General features: G+C 41.9%; 1 protein-coding gene across 1 annotated transcript; it reads right to left on the reverse strand.

Annotated features, from left to right (window-relative positions):
- Positions 1–312: 312 nt before the first annotated feature.
- GPR33 (G protein-coupled receptor 33) lies at positions 313–1,293 on the reverse strand (the record flags this gene model as incomplete). Its single annotated transcript, XM_080937686.1, is given in 8 exon segments — positions 313–435; positions 439–554; positions 557–570; positions 572–631; positions 633–646; positions 650–925; positions 929–1,158; positions 1,161–1,293. Coding segments are annotated over 8 exon segments (966 nt in total).

Below are 1,293 nucleotides of genomic sequence, written 5' to 3' on the forward strand. Positions count from 1 at the left end.
GTAGATGGATGCTTAGCAGGGATATATAGAATACAAAATCAGAGGATTTAACTCTAGTGGTATAAATGGCAGAGTCAGTGTTTATTTAAGGATACAGAGTTTATTTTTAAAAATATAAAATTTTATTATTTCTGTCCCTGAGTGTCTGTCTCTTGTGTGTATGTGGGTGCCCATGGAGGCCAGACAAAGATGCTAACTTCTTAGAAACTTGGGGTTATAGACAGATATATATGTTGGGAACTGAATTCCAATTGAAGAATAGCTAGAATTCTTAATCATCGAGCCATCTCTCCAGCCCAAAGGATCCAGAATTTAAATTTCAGTTTCTGAGTTCAGGGTTTGTGTCTTTTCTGTAGAAGAGTCATCACTGAATGTTGACTTGAATAGAGCAAGAACAGATTTGATGAAAACCTTGCAATTCTCCCCAGCGAATAGTTAGAGAACAGGAGAAACCACGGTATTAAAAGAAATAGTCACCCCTGCAAGTCCCAGCGTCAACTGTAAAGGAGGTGGCTGGCTCTTAGTGAGGACCAAACCACTGTGTACATGGTAGGCATCCAGCACACAAAGAGAGATGACAGCAGTCAGCATGACTTTGAAGGGCTTGCTGGATTTAAATAGCCCAGTCTCTAATCTTGGTGGCCACTCATTTGTAGCAAAAGATGATAACAAAGAAAGGCAGGAGGAAACCCAGCAAGAAGCGGCCAGTGAAACAGGCTGCATGAGTCCATTGCCCTAATGTTTGGTGCTCTTTGCTAGCCCAGTGAGTAGACACAATGTAGTTATTTTGGCATTTAATTCTCCCCTTATGGGCATCATGTGTCTTCCTGAAAAGTAAATAGGGAATGCTGAACATAGTGGCAGAAATCCAGATTCTCAAGACAATTCGGTGTTGCTGGGACCACATCGGGTGAAGAGTGAGGTTCTAGCGATCCGCACTGATGGCAGAGAGGAGGAAAACGGAAGCAAACATGCTCACCAACAAAGTGCTGCTGAAGACTTTGCACAAGACACTTCCAAAGACCCAGGGATTGTCCTGAAGGAAGGAGGTGGCCATGAAGGGAAGAAACAATGTAGAAATAAAATAGGAGGCAATGAGGTGAAAAAAAGAGAAAGTATTGACAGTCCTTTGCGTTTTAAATTTCAGCATCCATAGAGACTATTGCTGATGATACCGATTATAAATGACATGAACAAAGCAGCAGCAATGATTGTTTTGGGGGCAGGAGTTGGAACATCCGTGATGTTTGTTAATAAGGCAGACACATGACCAGAGGAATTGATCCAATCCAT

Source organism: Micromys minutus (assembly GCF_963924665.1).
Source record: "Micromys minutus genome assembly, chromosome: 1".
Classification (NCBI taxonomy): Eukaryota; Metazoa; Chordata; class Mammalia; order Rodentia; family Muridae; genus Micromys; species Micromys minutus.